This window comes from Panthera uncia, chromosome B1 (assembly GCF_023721935.1).
Source record: "Panthera uncia isolate 11264 chromosome B1, Puncia_PCG_1.0, whole genome shotgun sequence".
NCBI classification, from domain to species: Eukaryota; Metazoa; Chordata; class Mammalia; order Carnivora; family Felidae; genus Panthera; species Panthera uncia.
In genome coordinates this window covers 126,480,819-126,502,229 of record NC_064811.1, presented here as the reverse complement: position 1 = coordinate 126,502,229, position 21,411 = coordinate 126,480,819, and the positions used below count along the sequence as shown (strand labels likewise).

At 42.9% G+C, this 21,411-nt stretch overlaps 1 protein-coding gene across 2 annotated transcripts in view; it reads left to right on the top strand.

Annotated features, from left to right (window-relative positions):
* Nucleotides 1-19,315, top strand: part of GATB (glutamyl-tRNA amidotransferase subunit B) — an 84,712-nt gene extending 65,397 nt beyond the window's left edge. For both annotated transcript variants that reach the window (XM_049632275.1, XM_049632273.1), the window contains 3 exons: nt 3,379-3,457; nt 16,826-16,960; nt 18,485-19,315. In XM_049632275.1, the coding sequence (XP_049488232.1) occupies nt 3,379-3,457; nt 16,826-16,960; nt 18,485-18,613 (343 nt within the window). In that variant the 3' untranslated portion in view covers nt 18,614-19,315. The remainder of the gene's footprint in view (nt 1-3,378; nt 3,458-16,825; nt 16,961-18,484) is intronic.
* The last annotated feature ends 2,096 nt before the right edge of the window (nt 19,316-21,411 follow it).

The following is a 21,411-nucleotide window of genomic DNA, read 5'->3' as shown; positions in this document are numbered from 1 at the left end:
TGGTGAGAGCTGGTTGAATCTCGTGGTGGAGAGAACTGGACCCCGAAGAAGCAGTGGCAGTCTTGGGAACAGATGTGCTTCCTTTCCCTGGCAGCCTGAGGTGAAGGCAGAAGACCATGTGGGAAAGAATGCTGGCCGGTGCTCATTATTGGGCCAGGAGTGAATGAGGGACAACCAGGGAGAGGGAAGAGATTGGAGGCCCAAGGAGAGGAGTTTTCATAAAAGGCTTTAAACGTAGCCCAGAAGTCGGGGTGCAGCAGAATGGGGAAAACTGTTACGCTTGGCAACAAGCGAGGAAGGGTGTGATTTTTAAGAGAACATCTTCTGTAGAGGGGGAGGATTGGTGCTGGAATGGCACATGCTTACGAGAACAGATAGTAGCCACTAATGCTAGATATTTATCCGTAAAAGTAAGGTAAGAGACCAGGCTTGCAGACTCCGAGATCACTTGCAGACATTTTCAAGATAGGAAGATCTGAGCATTTGTGAGGGTGCATGATTAAAGCCAAGAGAGAGGAAACAAACATGCAAATGGGATCTGCAGGAGTGGAAAGTAATGGGATAAAAGCATGGGTTGAGGGGTTTGTTTGCTGAAAGAGGAGGAGGAAGGCATGATAGAAATTTCTGAGTCGTGCATCATGAGCTGCTCTCCTTATGAAGTGAGAGGTGGGGGCAGGCACTGAGAAGGGAGGTGGGAAGAAGATGCCGTTGCTGTTACAGTTGCTTTGGTGGGACCACCGGATAGGGGTGTGGGGAATTCATCGAGAGGAACACAAGGATTATTGAGCAGCAAGAGCCACCTGGATGTCCAAGTCCCAGTGTCCTCCTCCAGGAGCTTCCTGTGTCCCATCTTAGCAGAAGTAGAGAAGGTGGACTTTAGGCTTGAAATGGGTGCAGAGATGGAGATGGGCTGCTCATTTCTCTGATGCAGGGGCGGGGGCAGGAATGTGCAGTTGTAGAGGTGGCAGTGCGTCTGCTCCCAATGCAAGCTGGAGGTGGTGTCGTGACCCTGAAAGAGTGCTAGCCGGACTAGAGGAAGCGGGCAGATTGGAAGGATCCCTTTGTATCTACACTGGCCTCAGGGGATTGGAAGCTGGCATGCAAAGCTTAAGCGTTTAGGTGTCAGATTCTTCTTAGTGGAGACACATTCACTGTCCAGAGACTGGCATCTGACAGCAACAAATCAGTAGCTTGTGCCTTGGCTGCCAATATGTTGCAAATCTGATGATGGTTTATTTATTTAACTGAGGAGTGGGGTCTTTCAGGATCCGCGTGACAGGTACTGATCTTTGTCATTGTCGTATTCAAGGTTAGCCCCGGCATATCTGGAATTAATGTAGGCGGTATACCAGATAAATATCCCTGTTGGTGGGAAGAGTTCTGTGACACAATTTCTTACTGACCGACTGTGTGTCAAGCATTTGTGGGTACAGAAAAATGAGTGAGAAACCTCAAATACTGTTAGGTCAGTGGAAATATTTTATGGTGTACATTTATGACCTAACTAACGAATTAAGGTCATTAGATGAAAGGCAAAGTATTTTTAGTTACGTTGTGTTCTATTTCTATTCTCCATCTCCATGTCCCTTATATCATCAACTCAAATGGGAGAAGGGACCTTTTCTTTTTTTCATGCTCTAGAAATCCAGTTCAACCTCAATGCTTATTATGGGTTCTATACACTGTCTACACTCTAATCAGCCACTGTATTTTCTAGGATTGCAGAGCATCCAAGGAACCCACATTTTTAAAACAAACTGATTCTTTATTACTTGTCAGTAAGGTAGAAGGCTGGAAAGGGGGTTTATCAGTTTATTTCCCAGCCCTCTGTCCCTCTTGCTGCTGAGATTTAATCAGGGTGATTCACAGATGTTCCGAATGCAAACTTAATAACACCAGACAGTCTCCAAACTTAATTTCCACTTGGAATTACCTCTTATCCATACTTTGGGATAAACAAAGACTTTAAGGATGATGGTCTGCCTCCGTGTGTCAGCTGCTTCGAATGAACAACCCTAATGAGGTTTCACTGTGCTTGAATCAGAGTCCAGTAAGTCAGAGCTGGTAAACTTGAACTCAGTTGGTTTGGAATGCATGGAAACTGGATGGGGGCTAAGTGGCAATTTCCTTTTTATTATCTAAAAGCACGCAAAGAAATTAATTGTGATTGATGAAAACTAAGACAAAAGGTGTTTTCAAGTGGTGTTAAGCACTTCAAAAGTTTTAGTTTATACAGACATACTAACGTGCTATTTATAAGTCATTCCTATTTAAAACTAGTCCCCTAATGACCTCAGATAAACAGTGTTCTTTTAGCCTAGTTGCTGTATGTGTTTAAAAGTAGCAAAATCAGGGGTGCCTGGGTGTCTCAGACCAGTGGCTCTTGATCTCGGCTCAGATCATGATTTCGGGGTCGTGAGTTCAGGCCCCGTGTTGGCCTCTGCCCTGGGCGTGAAGCCTGCTTTTAAATAATAAGATAGCAAAATCACATATTTTAAAAGAAATAGTCTAGGGGCGCCTGGGTGGCTCAGTCGGTTAAGCATCCAACTTCGGCTCGGGTCAAGATCTCACAGTCTGTGAGTTCGAGCCCCACATCAGGCTCTGTGCTGACAGCTCAGAGCCCGGAGCCTGCTTCAGATTCTGTCTCCCTCTCTGCCCCTCCCCAGCTTGTGCTCTCTCTCTCTCAAAAATAATAAACACTAAAAATTTTTTTAAAAATAGTCTATAATTCAGTGTTACTTTTCACTAAGTCACATCCTAAAGGTATAGATATAATGGATCCTGGGCCCTTCTGTGGTGAAAGCTCTCAGAAAGCTGTTGTGAGCCTGTGGAGGAGAACAGTGTCTGTGCAGATGCCCATGGGGACAGTTAACGAAGCGGATGGCAGTCACTGCACTCTCTTAAGGAAAAGCTCTTACAATTAAAAAGAATTTATATTTGCATAAAAGCACTCAGAAAAGTAGCCTTGTTAGCTCTTTTGTTTGAAGTAATTTTTAGACTGATCTTGCATTCGAAAATATTTAATTACTGAGTGGTTGTTTTTTTGTTGTTGTTTTGTTTTTCTCTTGTCATGGTTCATGAATTTTGCAGCCACTCCTTTTTTTCTTTTTTTTTTTTTGACTAATTAAACTGAGCAGTTGTTGCTACAACTTCTGCCAAATGGCCATTACTGTTGAGTGGTAAAACAACACTAGTCACCGAAACATGTTATATCCTAACCTACAAAATAAATAAATAAAATAGAGCCCCATTGCCCTGTTATTTCCATTCCTGGGTGTGTTATTTAAACCTACAAAATCAAGTACTCTTCTTCTAAATGGGTGTATGCTGACAGTGTGAAATATACATTTATTTTTCTCTCCTTTTGGGGGCTGCTAGTCCTGTCACACCTTCTGTGCTGGCTGAGCTTCTCAACCTGCTGGACAGAAAAGTAATTTCTTCAGCAGCAGCTAAACAGGTATGTCCCCACTTCCTAAAGTTTCTGACTGCTCTGCTATTCCAGTAGATGTTGTATGTGAAATTCAAATGCCATCACTAACTGAATTTCATAAAGTATTAAATGTGTGTAAGGGCTGTTTTCATACTGAAAAGGTAGAAACATTTCAGTTAGCAAATGAAAAAAAGCTGGTATGTGCAATGCAGGTAATGTGCTTTTCATCTTTGCTAAGCAGGTGGTTCCTGTGTGGTTTTGCCTGGAACGTTTTCCAAACATTTGTTTATGTGAAAGGCAGGACTGTAGCTTTTGGGGGCTTCGAAGCACGTGCACTGCCCCTGTGACCCCCACGAGGCCGATGCCAGAGCACCTTCAGCACTGCTCCCCAGCCCTCTAGTCCTTCTCAGTCCCCTGCAGGCTCCCAGCCACTACTAGGGCTTTATTTGTCTTCATTGCATGATTGCCCCCTGAAATTTAGTCTTCCAGCAAGGAGGATGAGGTCAGACAGACTGCCTCTTGTTTAGTAGATAAAACTTTATACACATGCGCAGTGTATGCAAACTGAGAAAAACAGCATCGTCATCAAAGGTGGCCTCTGCCTCGTCTCCTTTCCACCTGACAGTCATAGGTGGGTGAAAGGTTCCTGGAATCCAGAAAAGTCTTAAAGGATAAAGAACACCAAGGTGGCTGCCTTATTTCAACTTTGGGTATCAGAGCCATCAATGCTTCAGCCAGAAACTTAGTGTGACTTTAATGGTGCCTTCTGCATTTAATATTTATACCACATCAACAGTAGTGGCAGGCACAAAGTGAGGCTTTGGAAAAGCAACTGCTTTTGGCTAATTATGAGGCGCTGTGGCACTCACACCCAGCTCTGTGCAATGAAACTGGAGACAGAACTAATAAAGGCTCTGTTTACCCACCGCCCAGTGAGGCTGTCGACTACAGGGACCTTGGCACATGTAGGAAAGGATTTGAGTTGCCTGGATGTCAGAGGAATACAAATGTTTATGACAGTGCTCAGCAGTGACAGAAAGATTAGATGGCCTGAGGGGGTGTATATATATATATATATACACACACACACACACACACACACACACACACACACACACATATATATATACATAAGAGCAGATGAATTGTAGCATTTGAAATGAAAGAAGGGAAAAAAATCTTCCCCTTCTCACTCATCCTGCCCCACCAGACGAGGAAAAGGGAGGAAACCTAGTGCAGTGAATGTGATTGGTTCGGTAGGACCAATGGAAAATGCTAGAAGATGCTGATGGTTGGTTCAGATGTAGGTAGGGACATCTTAGATTGTATCAACTTTCAGCATGCTCAAAGGAAGCAGGGTGAATCCTGGCTGCTGTGAGGTAATCAAACTGAAATAAAAGTCTGACTAGAAAGGTGTTAAATGTATGTTGCATGAGGGAATCTCCTGTATATATTATTGCCTTGGGGGTTTTGCTTTATTTATTTTTCTACTTTGTTTTCTGTATTTAATAAAATCATGTATGATTTTCTCGTGGAAAAAAAAAGTTATTTTTTCATTATAAAGAATTTAAGTAATATAGAAAAATATAAAGATCTTCAAATTTTACCACCTTGAAATAACTACCATTAATATTGGGTGGACACCCTTCCAGGCATCCTTCCATGCACATGTACTATTAGAAGGATGGATTGATGGGATGGACAGACATGAAGTTAGAGAAATAAAGACTTTAGAAAATAAGAAATAAGAGGTTATAGTGATTTTTTTTTTTTTTAGTTTATTTCTTTATGAGCCAGGCAGTTCATTGGCTTTTAGTATATCCACAAACCTATTCGGCCATCACCCTATCTAATTCCAGAACATTCTCATCACACAAAAAACCAAACCATTAGCAGTCACTCCCCCACTAACCCCTTGCCCTAGGTTACTACTAATCTACTTTCTGTCTCTGTGGATTTGCCTATTCTGGACATTTAATGTAAATAGACTTGTACAGTATGTGGCCTCTGTGTCCGGCTTATTTTACTTAACGTGACGTTTTCAAAATCCATCTATGTTTTAACATGTGCCAGTACTTCATTTCTTTTTAAGGCTAAAGAATATTCTACTGTAAGTATATGCCACATCAGTAAATGGACATTTGAGTTGTTTCCAGTTTTGGGCTCTTATTGAACATGCTGCTTTGAACATTTGTGTTCAGATGTTTTTGTTTGAGCATGTGTTTTCAAGTTGGTTACGTATAGACCTGTACGAACGGAATTTCTGGGTCATATGGTAGTTGTACATTTAACATTTTGAGGAGCCGCCCGACTATCTTCCAAACTGGCTGCACCCAGTTGCATACCCATCAGCAATGTATGAGGGTTCCAGTGTCTCCATATCCTTGCTAGCACTTGTTATTGTCTGTCTTTTTGATTATAGTCATCCTAGTAGTAGGTGTAAAGCGATAATCTCACTGTGGGCTTGATTTGCATTTCCCTAATGACCAACTACGTTGAGCATCTTTTTGTGTCTTTTGTAGGGTACTTTTTTAAAAGAAAAATGTTACAATTAACTTTTTACTGAATTTTTAAAAAGAATCCAAGTAGGCCTTGGCTCCTAGAAACCCTGTGTGCCAGAGGGTGCTCCAGTAGAGCAGACTCTCTGCTTCTACTCCTTCTTGGTGTTTCCCTCTGACGGATTGGGGTTCTATTAGTGATTAGATGACCAGGAGATGAGGAAAAAAAAGTAGACCAAGTAACTGACTCCTAAGGATGACAGATATGTAGAAAGAGCCATCCTGTCCTTAGAACACTCTGAATTCCAAAGAATCTCCCACTTTATGTCTAATTTACTATTAACCCATCACTCTCCCTTACATCATTGCCCATTATTTCATCCCTTACACATTTTACCGCCCCTTCCTTGGAGGTACTCCGGCAGTGCTCCTGAGATTTACAGGCCTCATCCCCTTGGCACCCCAGGGGCAGGGGTGTTGACAGGTTGCTATGATGCAGCACTCCTGTTTTTCAGAAACGGAAAGAGAAAAAGATTACGTATCATCATGAGCAACCTCCTGGTAACTGTGGACAAAAGCATCTCGATTCTTGTCACAGGATCTAGTTCTAGCTGTTGAAGTTGTGGGTAGCGGCCCCTGTCTCCCTCACCAAGGAGAGGGCCATCAGAGTCACGGTTCACCTGCAGACCTGCACCCCGGGATCCTGAGCCTCTTGTGAGTCAGAGGCCCTGGGCGTTGTCCACACTGCTGGCCAGCCACAGCCCCAGGGGAAATGGTGTGGACTGTGTGCATGCCTCCTTTGTGCACCCCGGAAATAGATGTGGCTTATCCACTGTCTCTTGGGGATTGTCCGGTTAGCATTTCAAGTGGAACCAAGCCGGGTTATGATTCCATAGCGATGGAAATTGAATTTTAACATGTAGGTGTGCCACTTAACCCGTCTCCTCTTGCCTACTTTGGGATCTGCTTTAAAGAGAAATCACCAACCCCTTTTAATGCAGAAAATGTTATATGTAATGCAGTAAAACTGTTACAAATGATGTGATGTCTTTTTCTCCGTTTTAGTGAGTGCTTCAGTTCTATGTGCATTTTACTGTGCCCTACTTCTTTTCAGGGCTTGGGCTGATGTTTGTGCCTTTCTAGAAGAATGACCTTTCACAGTTCTTGCCTTTGAGCAGAGGGGACACCCCTTTCTGTTCCTGTCCCGGTCCCCTCCCTACCTTCTCCCTTCAACAGGCCTTTCCTCCACACTCTGACCCTGGAAACCCCTGGACAGGTGAGAGGCCCATCTGCTTTCCTTCCATCCTTCCTTCCAGATACTTTAAAAATAGCTTTATCGAGACACAACTGGGTAGTAGTTGACAGGGTGTGTGAATTCAGTCCCCAGGGAACCTTAAGGCTGCCCTATGTGTCAGAGCCGGCTCCGTGGTCAGTGTGTGATTGGGGGTTCCCAGCTTGTGTGACCCCATGCTTTCAGTGGCCATTTAACACAGACGGCCAGCATTACCCTAAGAATCCTGTGTTAGGGACTTTGATCTTGGGTGGGCAGCGGCAGGGCCTGGGAGCTGCACTCCTAGCCAGAAACAGTTGCACTTCGATAGCACTTCCCAGGGTGGTGATTAAACACAGACAAAAGCTGAGGATTTATGCTGCAGCACGAGGCTGGCAAGTACAGAAGCCATTATGTTTGCAGCAAGAGGGCTGGGGAGCCCTGTCGAGTCTGGCCTGGAGGTGGAAGGCCCCTTCAGTGATTCTCACCCTGCTGGGCTTCGGCCAGGAGTGCACAGACTGTGTTTCAAACAGGAACGAGCAGAGGATTAGACAGCTGGAGTCTACTGCATCGGCCCAGGGGGGCTGGGGCTGGGCTGCGGTGGCCACTCGACCAATTGAGGAAGTTAATAAGCTGGTATGTTTTCACTCTGGGAGTAGAGAACACCCCAGACACAGGGCTCCCATTTGTTCCTGGAGGCCGCTGAAATGTTTCTCCGGCGTCACTCTGTATCCCCGCCCTACCTCGCTCTACTTTCTCAGGGAGCAGCCAGCCTCTGCATTTAAAAGTATCCATCCTAGCGTTGTCTTGCTTTTCCTCTTGAATGGTGTGGTTTGGCAGCGGTTCCCGAGCTGCCTCACATGGCCTCTGTTCTGGTGTTTTTGGCTCAGGCTCATCCAACCAGCGTTCGAGCCTGTCGGGTCCCACTGTATTAGGTGCCAGGCAAAGGCTGAGCCCCTGGTCAGCCTCCTCGGGTCCGCTGTGTGCTGTCAGCCACGGTGGCTGTTGCGGGCCAAGAAAAATGAGGCAGGCCCAGGAGCGGCCTCCTGGGTTGGCCAGGTGTGCCAGCTTACGATTCCCAGGCCCCAGGGACCGCCCACGTCTGCTGAGCTTTGCACCTCATCTGCCTATAAAGAGGTGCTGCATAGATTCCTAAGTCCTCACAGGTGATTGCACTTTTGAGCCAGAGATCTAGATCCCTCTTGAGATTTCCACATTCTCCTGCTGAATGTTGGACATTTTTTAGGCACTGTTTTAGGAGACTGTGCAGATGAACAAAATAAACACTGGTCAAAGTCTAAATACTTACCAGAGGGCTAATTTAATCATATTTTGATAAATATACTTAATGGATATTTTTTTTATTAATATGAAAAGTAGTTCTGTAGCAAGTAAAACAAAAGCAGATCACAGACTGTATATATGTTATGATTGCAACTGTGTTCCCAAAGAAAAATAGGGGAAGGAAAAACACCAAAATACTAACATTTATTATCTTGAGGGAATGGGAAATACAGGTGATTTCTTTTTATCGTTTTTATATTTCCTTATTTTCTACAGTGAACATGTTTTTAATAGAAGTATAGTTGACACATAATCTTACATTAATTTTAGGTGTACAACTTAGTGACTTAACATTTATGTACATTATAAAATGATCACTAGAACTCTAATTACCATCTGTTACCAAAGTTTATTATTGACTATAATCACTATGCTGTACCTTGACATCCCTGTGACTTGTTTTGTAACTGTAAGTTTATACCTCTTAGTCCGCTTCACATATTTCCCACAACCACCATTTTGTTCTCTGTATCCCTGAGTCCATTTGTCTTGTGTTTTTTAAATCTTTTTTTTTTTTTTTTAACGTTATTTATTTTTGAGACAGAGAGAGACAGAGCATGAACAGGGGAGGAGCAGAGAGAGAGGAAGACACAGAATCTGAAACAGGCTCCAGGCTCCGAGCTGTCAGCACAGAGCCCGATGCGGGGCTCGAACTCACGGACCGTGAGATCACGACCTGAGCCGAAGTCGGACGCCTAACCGACCGGGCCACCCAGGCGCCCCTGTCTTGTGTTTTTTAGATTCCACATACAAATGAACTCATATGATATTTTTATTTCTGACTTATTTCCCTTAGCATAGTACCCTGTAGGTCCATCTATGTTGTCACAAGTGGCACGATTTTCTTTCTTATGGCTGAGTAATATTCGTTTGTATATATATACCACATCTTCTTTATCCATTCATCTTTTGATACACACTTAGGTTGCTTCCATATCCTGGCTATTATAAATAATGCTGCAGTGAACATACAGATGTATATATCTTTTCAAATTGTTTTTTTCATTTTCCTTGGATAAATATCCAGAAGTGGGATTACTGGATCATACGGTGGTTCTATTTTTAATTTTTTGAGGAGCTGCCACACTGTTTTCCAGAGTGGCTCCATCAGTCTACATTCCTACCAACAGTGTATGAGGATTCCTTTTCTCCTCACCAACATTTATTGCTTCTTGTGTTTTGTTTTTAGCCATTCTGACAGAAGGTGGTACCTCATTGTGGTTTTGACTTGCATTTCCCTCAAGATTACTGATGTTGAGCATCTTTTCATGTGTTTGTTTGTCATCTGTAGGTCTTCTTTGGAAAACTGTCTATTCAGGTCTTCTACCCGTTTTTTAATCAGATCATTTGATGTTTTTTAGTGTTGAGTTGTATGAGCTCTTTATATATTTTGGATATTAACCCCTTACTGGATAGATCACTTGCAAATATCTTCTCCCATTCAGCAAGTTACCTTTTCATTGTGTTGATGGTGTCCTTTGCTGTACAAAAAAGGTTTTTGGTTTGATAGTCCCGTTTATTTTTGCTTTCATTGCCCTTGCCTGAGGAGACAAACCCAAATTAACATTGCTAAGACCAGTGTCCAAGATTTTACTGTTTTAAGAATTTTATAGTTTCAAGTCTACATCTCCGTCTTTAATCCATTTTGAGTTAATTTTTGTAAATGGTGTAAGAAAGTGGTAGTTTGATTATTTTGCAGGTAGATTTATTATATTGCATTATATTTATTGACTCCTTTGTCATAGATTCATTGAACATATCAGTATGGTTTTATTTCTGGCCTCTGTTCCATTGACCTCTGTGTCTGTTTTTTTTTCCCTTTTTGCCAGTATCATACTGTTTTGATTACTGTAGATTTGTAGTACAGTTTGAAATCAGGGAACATGCTGCTTCACACTTTGTTTTTATTTCTCAAGATTATTGTTGCTATTTAGGGTCTTTTATGGTGGTTCCATACAAATTTTAGGACTATTTGTTCTAGTTCTGTGTAAAATAATGGTGGCATTTTGATGGGGATTGTATTGAATCTATAGATTAGTTATTATGGACATTTTAACAATATAAATTCTTCCAGTCAGTGAGGATGGAATATCATTCCATTTATTTGTGTCATCTTCAGTTTCTTTCATCGGTGTCTCATAGTTTTCAGAGTACAGGTCTTTCACTCTGGTTACATTTTTTTTTCCCTAGGTATGTTATTTTTTTTTGATGCAGTTGTAAATGGGATTGCTTTCTTCTCTTTCTGGTATTTCATTATTAGAAAAGCACAACCAATTTCTGTATATTGTATCCTGCAACTGAATTTGTTTATTCTAATAGTTTTTTGGTGGAGTCTTTAGAGACTTCTTAGTATCATGTCATCCATAAATAGTGACAGATTAACTTCTTCCTTACCAATTGGATGCCTTTTCTTTCTTTTTCTCCCCTGATTGCTAGGACTAAGCTAGAACTTACAGTACTATGTTGAATAAGATAGTGGCAAGAGTGGCCATCCTGGTCTTGTTCCTGATGTTAGAGGAAAAGCTTTCAGCTTTTACTGTTGAATACGTTAGCTGCATGTTTTGCATATATGGTCTCTATTATGTTAAAGTGTGTTTCCTCTCTAGCCACTTTATTTGTCATAAATGGATATTGAATTTTGTCAGAGGTTTTTTTGCATCTATTGAGATTATCATATGATTTTTATCCTCATTTTGTTAATGTGGTGTATCATGTTGGTTGATTTGTGTATGTTGAACCATCCTTGCATCCCTGGAATAAATCACTCTTGATTATGGTGTATGATCCTTTTCACATACTTTTTAATTCAATTTGTTAACATTTTGTTGAGGATTTTTGCATCTGTTGTTGATCACGAATATTGACCTGTTATTTTTTTTATTTTTTTTTTTGGTAGTGTCCTTGGTTTTGTTATCAAGGTAATGCTAGCCTTGTACAATGAATTTGGAAATGTTCCTTCCTCTTCAATTTCTTTAACAATTGTTTAAGAAGTATAGGTTAACTCTTTTAAAAATGTTTGGTAGAATTTGCCTGTGAAGCTGTCTAGGCCTGGACTTTCGTTTGTTGAGAAATTTTTATTACTGATTCAATTTCATTATTGGTAATTGGTCTGTTCAGATTTTCTATATCTTCCTGATTCAGTTTTGGAAGATTATATGTTTCTAGGAATTTATTCATTTCTTCTAGATTGTTCAGTTTGTTGGCATACAAGTTTTCACAGTTGTCTCTTACAATCTTTAGTATTTCTCTAGTATCAGTTATAACTTATCTTTCATTTCCTGTTTTATTTGGAACCTCTTTTTTTCTCAATGAGTCTGACTGAAGGTTTGCCAATTTGGCTTATCTTTTCAGAGAAATAGCTCTTGGTTTCATTTATCTTTTCTATTTTTCTTGTTTTGTTTTTTTGGTGTCTATTCATTTCCACTCTGATCTTTATTATTTCCTTGCTTCTGCTAAGCTTGAGCTTTGCTTGTTCTTTTTCTAGATCCTTTAGGGGTAAGGTTAGATTGAAACTTATTCTTGTTTCTTGACGTGGGCCTGGATTGCTGTAAACTTCCCTCTTATGACATTTGCTTGTGCTGTGTTCCATAGATTTTGGAATGTATGTTTCCATTTTCATTTGCCTCAAGGTATTTTTATTATTGCATCTTTGATTTCTTTGTTGACCCATTGGCTATTCAGTAGCATGTTGTTTAGCCTCCATGTTTCTGTGTTTTCCAGGTTTTTTTCCTTGAAATCAGTATCCTTGAAATACAGTCATGGTCAGAAAAGATGTTTGATACGATTTCAGTCCTCTTAAATTTATCAAGACTTGTTTTGTGGCCTCACATGTGATCTGTCCGGGAGAGTGTTCCATGTGCACTTGAAGAAAATATGTATTCTGCTGTTTTGGGGTGGTAGGCGTCCATCTGGTCTATTGTGTGATTTAAGGCTACTGTTTCCTTATTGATTTTCTGTCTGGGTGATCTTTCCATTGATGTAAGTGAGGTGTTAAAGTTCCTTACTATTATTGTACAGTTGACCCTTGAACAACACAGGTTTGAACTATGTGGGTCCACTTACACACAGGTTTTTTTCAACATATATTAGAAAGTTTTTATTTTGTAAATATAATTTTTTTCACAATGTCTTTATTTTTGCTGTATACATATAACAGTGTTTTGTATAAGACAGTATTAATATAGGTACTGACAGATGATACTTGTAAATGTACATTAACTTATGGTATTGATAAGTACAGTAATATATTTCTCTTATGATTTTCTTAATAACATTTTCTTTCCTCTAGTTTATTGTAAAGATACGGTATATAATATATCTAACATACAAAATGTGTTAACAACTGTTTATGTTTTCAGTAAGGCTTCTGGTCTACAGTAAGCTGTTAGTACTTAAGGTTTGTGGAGTCAAGAGTTATATGTGGTTTTTGACTGCAAAGGGGATCAGCACCCTTAAGCTCTGTGGTGTTCAAGAGGCTGATGTATTACTGTTAATTACTCCCTTTGTGTTAATATTTGCTTTGTATATTCAGGTGCTCCTGTATTGGGTGCAAAGATACTATAATTGTTTTGTCATCTTGTTGGATTGATCCCTTTACCATTATGTAGTGCCCTTCTTTGTCTTGTTATGGTCTTTGTTTTAAAATCTATTTTGTCTGATATAATCATTGGTACCCCAGCTTTCTTTTCATTCCCATTTACATAGAATGTCTTTTTCCATCCCTTCACTTTCAATCTTTGTGTGTCTTTATGTCTGAAATGAGTCTCTGGTAAGGTAGCAAATGTGGGTCCTGGGTTTGGTGGGGGGGGGGGTGTTGTTGTTGTTGTTTTGTTTTGTTTTTTTAATCCATTCAGCCACCCGATGTTCTTTGAATGGAACATTTAATTCATTTACATTTAAAGTAATTATTGGTAGGTATGTACTTACTGCCATTTTATTAGTTGCTGGTTGTTTCTGTAGTTCTTTTCTATTCCTTTCTTCTTCTCGTTCTCTTCCCTTGTGGTTTGATGACTTTTAGTGTTATGTTTGAATTTCTTTTTCTTTTTATTGTGTGTGCCTATTACAGGTTTTGGTTTACGGTTACCATGAGGTTCATAATATAATACCCTACGTATATGGCAGTCTGTTTTAAGTTAATGGTCACCTAATCTCAAATACATTCTACAAGCACTGTGGTTTTCCTCCTCTTCCCATTGTTTTGATGTCATATTTTCAGTCTTTTTGTGTATTGCTTAACTAATTTTTATAGATTAACTGATTTTACTTTTGTCTTTTAACCTTCATACTACCTTTACTGTATGTTTGCTTTTGTCAGAGATTTTTTCCTTTCATGGTTTTCTTATAGTTGTAGCCTTTCCTTTTTTGTTTCCAAAAGCCCCTGTAACATTTCATCTAAAGCTGGTTTAGTGGTGATGAACTCCTTTAGCTTTTGTTTCTCGGAAACTCTCTCTCCTTAATTCCAAATGATAACCTTGCCAGGTAGATTCGTGGTTGTAGGTTTTTTCCTTTCAGCACTTTGAATATATCATGCCACTCCCTCCTGGCCTACCAGATTTCTGTGGAAAAATCAGCTAATGGTCTTATGGGGTTTCCCTTGTCCATAACTAGGTGCTTTCCTTTTGCTGCTTTTAAGATTCTTTTTTTCTTTTTGCTGCTCATCTCAGGGGACTTCCATTACCCTGTCTTCCAGATGCCGATCCATATTTGCTCTCGATTCCTTCTACTGTATTTTCATTTCAGTTATTGTATTCAGCTCTCATTGGCTCTTTTTCATATTTTCTCTTTGTTGGAGTTCTCACTGTATTCATTTTTCTCCCAAGTTTGGTAGGCATCTTTATGGCTGTGACCTTGAACTATTTATCAGGTAGATTGCTGACCTCCATTCTGTTTAGTTCTTTTTTTGAGGTTTTTCTTGTTCTTTTGTTTGGAACATATTCCTCTGTCTCCTCGTTTTGCCCGACTCTCTGTATTTGTTTCTATGTACTAAGCAGATCAGCGACATTGCCCAGTCTTGAGGAATGATCTTATGTAGAAGGTATGTGCTGATCCCGACTACTCCCCAGGGGTGGTGCACAGGAGCTGCTTGGAGGGGCACCTCAGGGGAACATCTGGGTGGGTTGAGCAGTGCTTGCAGGGTAGATGGAGAGTATCAGAGATGGTGCCCACCAGTGCTTCCATTGCACAAGAAAGTTCCCACAAATCCATGCACCTCTGGCACATACCCTAAGGGTAGTCAATAAATCTCCTCCTTATATGGCCCAAGCACTTTTCTTTTTTTCTTTTCTTTTTTTTTAACCTTTGTTTATTTTTGAGAGAGAAAGAGAGAATGCAAGCAGGGCAGGGGCAGAAAGAGGGAGACACAGAATCCAAAGCAGGCTCCAGGCTCTAGGCTCTGAGCTGTCAGCACAGAGCCCGAACTCACAGGCTTGAACTCACGAACCGCGGTATCATGACCTGAGCCAAGGTCGGACTCTCAACCTACTGAGCCACCTGGGCGCCCCAGCCTGGCACTTTTCAAACGGCTGCCCCTGAGCTGGGTGTCAGAGTGAGTTTGTACTCCAACCTTTTAAGAGCAGAACCTCATTTCCTGTAGCCCTTGTGCTCTCCCGGAGCTAAACCCTGCTGATTTTTAAAGGCACACGTTACTGGGGGGCTCATCTTCCCAGTACAGGTCCCCGGGGCAGCAGTGCCTGATGAGTCTGAACCCTAAACTCCTCAGGGGGGACCTCTGCATTGATTTCCCTCCTACTTGTGGACTGCCACACCAGGCGTGTGGGTCCTGACTAGACCACGTCTCTGCCCCTCCTGCCCACCTCACTTTAGGTCTTTAGTTGTGGAAGAGCTGTTCTGCTAGTCTTCAGGTTGTCCTCAGAGACGATTGTTCTGGATGTAGTTGTAGTTTTGGTGTGTCCTTGGGAGGAGACAAATTCAGGATCTTCTTACTCTGCCATTTTCATCCTATCCCCCCAACATGTATTTACTCATATAAATTAGAAACAATGTTTTGCAGTTTAAGAAATTTAAGAAATTTCTAATCTAAGAAGTAGATGAGAGAAATTCTTCAGACTTGCTTTTCTGCCTTACACATTGTTCCGTTATCCCTATGCTGCTGATGCTCCACTAAGAAGTTTGTTGAAGGCAGGGAAAGTTCTTATCTGTTTTTGAGCCCTTCTCCCTCAATGCCTCACCCATTTTCTGACTGAAAAAATAGTTGAAAAGTTGGTTGGATGCATATATAGTCCGTGTTTTTCTAAGAGCAGGGACAGGTTTTCTCTAAGCAGCCAGGCCTGTGCAGCGGTAGCCAGAGGGGTGCCCTGCGGGGGGGCTTCTAGGAAGACCCACCAAAGACACCGCTCAGCCACAGTCCCCGTGAGTATTCTGATAGCTGAGCGGAAGGTGCACGGACTGTTGTAGCCACGGTAAATATTTGTGGTTTGTCTTTGTCCAGACTGGGGAAACCTTTGAGCCCTTCAGAGATACGAAGCGTCTTCCCCTTCATTTGCTTTGCCCTGTGTGCTAATTATGGACAAGCTCTGTATCTCTGGGAGGAATGGCTCCTGGCTGGCCTGTCCTGAGCCCGAATGTTCATAAGGAACATCCAGTGCTCAGTACTGACCGCTGGCAGAGATGAAGGAGGTGCTGCAGGAGACTAACAGGGGAGCCCACACCCCACCCCTGCAGTTGACACTCGAAAAACAAGAGGAAGGAGGAAAACCACCCTAGGAAATGCCTTCTTTAAAAATGTATTCCTTTCTTCCCCAACTTTGATAAGTTTGGGGATTTGTTGCTGTTATTATTTTTTTTTTTTAGATAGAAAAATACACCATGAACTATTCGTTATCGTAGCCAGATTTGGGTCCAGCTCCACCAGTAGGGGATAAACGTGGCATGGCAGAGGCCCCTGTGGATTACGATTTATGTTTTTAGTTATTTTCCCTTTTGTAACTTATTATGGGGCCACTTTCTTGCCCCCCAGAAATCATAATTCCCAGCAGGCTGAGCTTTCTGGACTTCATCTCAGTGCAGTGGTTGCATCCCTCAGCCTGTGCTGCCCCTGCCTTCAACAGAATAATAGCACCTCAACTAAGTTATGCAGTGGGCATGAAGCAGAGCTGGCCCTGGCCCTCTGACTCCTGCCGGCAGGGGCCCTGTGAGTCCTCAGCCACCAGCCCGCACATCTGGGAATTCACTGAATCTGCTCTACCTCAGCTCCGCTTGTCCTGGCCGCGGCAGGGGGAGCAGGTCCTCACTTCTCCGTCCCTCTCTCCCTCCTCTGGCCCGTAGGTGTTTGAGGAATTGTGGAGGAGTAAAGGGAAGACTCCATCACAGATTGTTTCAGAAAGGAAGCTTGAACTGATGCAGGATGAAGAGGCACTGGAACGGGTGTGCCACGCCGTGATGGAGGGGCATCCTCAAGTGGTAATTAACGGTCACCACAGGGTGGAGAGGGTCTACTCTCCTGGTCAGGACAGGGCCAGCCTGAGGACTCGGCCAGAAGCCTCTCCACTGCTCCCTTTCACCGCCCAGGGGCACTTCCTAATTAGGGCCGGCCCTGCTTGCTCAGCAGTTCCCTAAAACACTTTATCCGTTTTTAGCTAAGGTCAAGAGCTGAAATTTGGTGAATAGCAGAAAAATACCACATTTCCTAGAAGGAAAATCCACCCCTGGAGTTGCATCTCATGCAGTTCAGTTTACAAGGGTGTTTATTGGGCTCACCGGATCCAAGTTTTGACCTCCCAGCACAGCACCCTCTCCCAGGGTGGGCACTTTGAGTCTGTTACCACTCACTCTGCTTTATAAGGAGACCACTCACTAACAAGCCAGCAGGCATGACTGCAGAAAGGGAAGAAAGGGAAGAAAGATGGGCAAATGCTTTAGCTCCATGCCTAAAAGAGGTGGGAAGAAAGGCAGAAAGGGAAATTACTTGTAAATTATGGAGAAAATCCTTGACAGGAGCATAGCTGAAAACCAAGTCATTCTGTGTTCTGAGCACAGAACAAAATATAAAAGCAAAAATGAGTGCCGTCCCTTCCTCCCCAAGTCTAATCATACTGTCTAGAGATTTTTTAGTGGGTAAAAAATTGCTAGCATCTCTTTCAGAATAATACCCACCCACCCATCGGCTTGCCGGGGACACTAACAGCTCTGAAAAGAGCTCTCGATAAGGAAAATGAGCTTGCGCTGGGTCCAGCAATCTCTGTCTTCCTGCCTCATCTGTAGTGACTGATAAAGACACACTTTCAGTTTCGGACTCGTCCTGCGGCACTGAGTACAGATGCCCACAGACGTTATTACCCATCAAGATGCCGCAGAGCCGGAGCTCGGGGCGGGTGGCCCTGACAGTCAGTGGCTACTTGATAGGAAGCTGGCGCCTCCTTCTTTTGTTGTCCCCATCCTGCCCACCACAGTGCACTCCCCAACCCCCGTGCTCCGGGACAGCTGCCATTTTTCAGATTTGTCTTCTGACAAACACGTGTCCTTGGCAGGCAGTGGGGGAGAAGGAAAGCCGGGCATCTCCGTGCCTGCTGACCACGGGAGGATTAGAGAAGGACCTCACTCTGACTAGACTAGATCGTTCATCTAGGGTTACTCACCCCAAGACTGAGAAGCTCTGTGTCCCTGTGTCACTGTGGCACCCAGGAGAGCACCCTCATTCCTGCACTCCAGCTCCCTTGCTGTGGACAGTCCCTCGTCTTGCACACAGCCCTCTCCTTGTCCGCTTTAATCAGAGGGCAGAGTGGCAGACATCCCTGTGATGGGAGCCTAGAAACCTCCTCAGAAGTTCACACCTCTCCACTTTCCTTTTCTCATTTTATATCTAATCCTAACAGGAAAAAAAAGAAATGAAGTTTAAGTGTCAGCAAACATAAACCTTAATTTAGCATTTTTAAGTATGCATATCATTATTTTCTCCTCTAAAACAGTTTCTATCTATCTTTAAAGGTAATGGACACGAAGAGGGGAAACCCCAGAGCCATAAACAAACTGATTGGGTTGGTACGAAAAGTAACTCACAACCGAGCAGATCCTACGGTGATAAAGGAGATCCTGGAGAAGCAGTTGTCGTCATGAGATGTTCTGGGTCCATCTCTGCCCGAGGGACAGCAGAGCGGCCATGACTGAGAACCTGAGCCCGTGAAACCTGACATCCAGGGGCTCAACCTGCTGGTGCCTCCCAGTCTCTAGCCCCAGCTAGAGCTGTAGGCCACCCAGGGCCAGACCCGACTCTGCCCTGGGATGCTACCTGCGCAGACCAGCAGCGACAGCCCCGTTTGCCTCATTGACCTGGAAGTGGTTCCAGGATGGCTGCAGTGGTGCTGAAGGAATAGCACGTTCCAGGCCTTAGTAATTCTAAACTAAGTGAAACACACGGTTTCAAGTGCTGTCACTGTTCTAAGAAAACTTCCCATCCCGCACTTCTTTAACAAGTATTTCTGAGTAAGTTCCAAAAGCCAGGCACTGCTCTAGGTGCCAGGCATGAGCAGTGGTCAAGAGGGACCATGGTCTGGATGCAGTATTTTAGACCTGAAAGTAGATGAGTGGAGATGAAAACCACAACAGGACAGACATGCCATAAACACACTTTTGTCTAGACAGGCCCTGCGGGGCTGGGAAGGAGGGCATTAGTCTCACTAGCCCGCACTCATCCACGGAGTAAAAGTGACATTGCCCACCTGCTCAGCTCCCCAGGGATTGCCGGGAGGTCTGAGAGTAAATGAAACATTATTTGTAATAAACAAAAAAAGTTTTCAAATAAATTTAATGAACAAAATATATACGGAAATATCACATAAAAAATTAACTTACATGTCAAAGATTGTGCAGCTGACAAGGACCCCCGCCCATCCCACCCTCAGGCCGAAAAAAGATTAAAACAAAAAAATGTAACATTAAATTGATTTGTTTTCCCCGGAAAGAATAAGATTATAAACTAGTACATCAAAATCTTGACCTTTAGCAGTAATTGTGGTGCAGTTAACAACCTCTCCGTGAAGGCTGGGTCGCCTTCACCCCTGTTCTCGTGACAGTAATGCAGCTTCTGTGTAACGCACTGGAGCACCCCTGTGTGCGCCACGTGCCTTTGTTACCTCTGACTCACGGTGCTCAAAGACCACTTTCACAAATGCTGTCTTGTAACGTGTCAAACCGTGGCATAAGAGAACAGACTCTTCGGAGGCTCTGATTTTACACTGGATTCTCCAGCGTACCAAGAAGAGTCCAAGCATTGCCGTCATGAACGGTGGCAGCTGGGGAACCAGAGAGAAGCAGACCTTCCCCATCGCCAGGGTGACCATGAGTGGTGCCCCAGGTGCTGGCAGTTGCTCAGGACTTCCCTAAGCATCCCCCTTACCCAGCCAAAAGAGCAGGGACAGAAAGGAAACCAGACAAGCAAGAAGAGGTAAGGTTTTTAAAAAATTGTGACAGAATGAGTGGCTCAGAATTGTGCGAGAACATGTTACCTCACGCGGCAACCACGTGCCTGCTCCGCACGCATTCTGTTCCAACACTGACGACCTACTGGACCTAGAAGTAGAATATTTTCTTTTCTAGAGAGAGAGGCTGAGTCCAACTTCTCTCTGCACTTTGCAAGTCTGAATTACAAATGGGGCAGGACAGCCTGAGCCTGGATTCTGGCAGGATGGTTTTCTCAGGAATAATACGGTTCAGTTTTGTCTTAAAAACTCCATTTTCACCAAAGGTCTGGCTTCTGGGTTATCAAACGTTACAAAAGATGATACTGGAGGATCTTTCCGGACCCTTTTAAATCAAGGCCTTGCTAAAATGGGTGATGGGGGTGGGGAGGCAGCCGGATGAAGACAAATCACCAAAATTATGTCCAGTGTAGACTGTATTATGGACTGATCGTTTCTAGAGAAAAATGCCATGGAGACACCTGATCTTTATAGTGCCGTCTACCTCGGACAATTGCCCATGGTCTTGAATGCCCACTTCTGAAATCCTGAGAATTAGACTGCTAATAGAAAAAGTAAAATCAAAACACAGCTCAGATTATTACTTGGAACCTGACTATATATTCAAAAGACCTGTTTGCGTGACAGAGTCAGAAACTCACAAAGTATGGCTCTACTCATAAACAGGTCTCAAGTACAGTTTTAAATACATCTTTGCATGAGTGAGAATTTAGTCTGCTTCGTTGCTGTTCCAACGAAAATCTCATGAAGATGTGTGAGTTGATGTCATGTGAAGCCATTGCCATCTGTCATTGGAATCCACACACCTGTAGGCTGGGAGGGAAATGTGCTGGAAAACTGGCTCATCCGCAGGATGGCATGAACCAACTGGACCTGGTCATGCCCAAACCATGTGTTCTGTTGGTTGACAAGGAAGTTGGTTGGTTGGTTGGCTGGCTGGTTCTGGCAGAAAGTTAGGAAGCTCAGCCTCAACACTTAGCATGGTACCTGGCACAGAGTAACTTTAGTGAATGCTGATTAAGTTTATAAAACCAAATTAGCGGACAGCCTTTTAGGATGAGAGGCTGGTGCTGCCAACAAGTAGGCTTTGAATTCTGGACGTGAGTCTAGGAAGGAGCTTCTTGACTGTCCAGGCATATGTACCAAGGTGAACTTCTGTTCCTGTCTCTCAAAGTATACATGCCCCAGAAAAAAAGAAGCTAATCATTATTTATAACAAGTTTAGCATGTTTTAGCTGAGCTTACACACACACACACCTCTTTTCTAATTATTGCTTATCTGCAAGAAGGCTATGAAATTTTTGAAAGTACACACCCTCTTGGAGCTTTGAGTTAATTCAATACACAGCTTATGGGAATAACCCACAATTCATACTGTGTTTTTCGTTTCTACTGAATTTGCTGCATTTCAAGGACTCTACCGAGTGTTGCGGGGGG